This window comes from Nanorana parkeri, unplaced genomic scaffold (assembly GCF_000935625.1).
Source record: "Nanorana parkeri isolate BGI_ZX_2015 unplaced genomic scaffold, ASM93562v1 scaffold1687, whole genome shotgun sequence".
NCBI classification, from domain to species: domain Eukaryota; kingdom Metazoa; phylum Chordata; class Amphibia; order Anura; family Dicroglossidae; genus Nanorana; species Nanorana parkeri.
The window spans coordinates 55,294-56,800 of NW_017307955.1; the positions used below are offsets into that span (position 1 = coordinate 55,294).

The following is a 1,507-nucleotide window of genomic DNA, read 5'->3' on the forward strand; positions in this document are numbered from 1 at the left end:
AGAGAGAGAGAGAGAAGAAGAAGAGAGATGGGGGAAAGAGATAGAGGGGGAGAGAGGGGAGAGAGGGGAAGAGAGAGAGGGGGGAGAGAAAAGAGAGAGAGGGGAGATAAGAGAGAGAAGAGGAGAGAGAGAGAGAGAAGGGGAGAGAAATAGAGAGGGGGGAGAGAGATAGAGAGGGGAGAGAGAGAGAGAGGGGAGAGAGAGGGGGGGGATACAAGAGAGAGAGAAGAGGGGGAGATAAGAGAGAGGAAAGAGAGAGAAGAGAGAGAGAAGAGGAGAGAGAGAGGAGGGGAGAGAAATAGAGGGGGGGGCATACAAGAGAGAGAGAGAGAGAGAGGGGAGAGAGAGGGGGGGGGATACAAGAGAGAGAGAGAAGAGTGGGGAGAGAAGAGGGGGGAGATAAGAGAGAGGAGAGAGAGAGAAGAGAGAGAGAGGAGGGGAGAGAAATAGAGAGGGGGGGCATACAAGAGAGAGAGAAGAGGGGAGAGAGGAGAGAGAAGAGGAGAGAGAGAGAAAAGGGGAGAGAGATACAGAGGGGGGAGAGAGGGGGTATACAAGAGAGAGGAGAGAAAGGAGAGAGATCTGAATCATTAAGTGAAGGTTTACATCTAAACAGATATGGAATAATATGTTACATTGGCCCTGTAATTAGAAGTTAGAGAACTCTGACAGAATCTATATACTGGATACATGAATACATACTTCATGTATCCAGTACATACTATAACTATAAGGACACCCCGGACATGTACAATGTATAATACTTACTGCTCCTCTTTAGCGGTGCTTCTGCTGGCAATAAACGGGATGACCTCTTTATCTGATCTCCCCACCTCCAGTTGGCTCTTCTCCAGATTTATCACACACTGATAAAAGGAACACATTTGGTATTATTTTATCCATAGTAGGTGAATGGGAAGTCTTCTTATTCGGATAAAGACCCCCTTACATTGGTGGTCAGTGGAATGGTCCCTTACATTGGATGTTAGTGGAAGGGTCCCTTACATTGGTGGTCAGTGTGAAAGGACCCTGTTAGACTGGTGATCAGTAGGAGAAGGACCGCCTTACACCGGTTGTCATTTAGTGAACGAATGGTTCTATTGTATTGGTAGTCAGTGGAATGTTCCTTACATTATCAGTGGGAACTGACTCTCTCAGACTGGTGATCAGTAGGAGAAGAACCCCCTCATATGTGGTGGTCTGTGGAATGGATACTCCTCCTTACATTGATGGCCATTTGGAGACTCAGTGAAAGAAGGGTCCCATTACCTTGGTGGTCAGTCAAATGGATGTCCCATTAGATTTGTGGTCAGTAGGGAGAGCTCCCCCTTAGACGTGACTCTGGATTAGGGCTGTGCACATTAGACCTGGCTCTGAATTAGGGTTGTGCACATTAGACCTGGCTCTGAATTAGGATTCAGCACATTAGACCTGGCTCTGGATTAAGGTTCAGCACATTAGACCTGGCTCTGGAGTACGGAACAGCGCATTGGAGGGGACTATGGTT

At 47.6% G+C, this 1,507-nt stretch overlaps 1 protein-coding gene across 1 annotated transcript in view; it reads right to left on the bottom strand.

Moving 5' to 3' along the window:
• The window catches only part of NRIP3 (nuclear receptor interacting protein 3), a 46,622-nt gene that overhangs the window by 7,135 nt on the left and 37,980 nt on the right, over window positions 1–1,507 (bottom strand). The window contains exon 6 of the mRNA XM_018571146.1: window positions 769–866. Coding sequence (XP_018426648.1) covers window positions 769–866 — 98 coding nt within the window. The remainder of the gene's footprint in view (window positions 1–768; window positions 867–1,507) is intronic.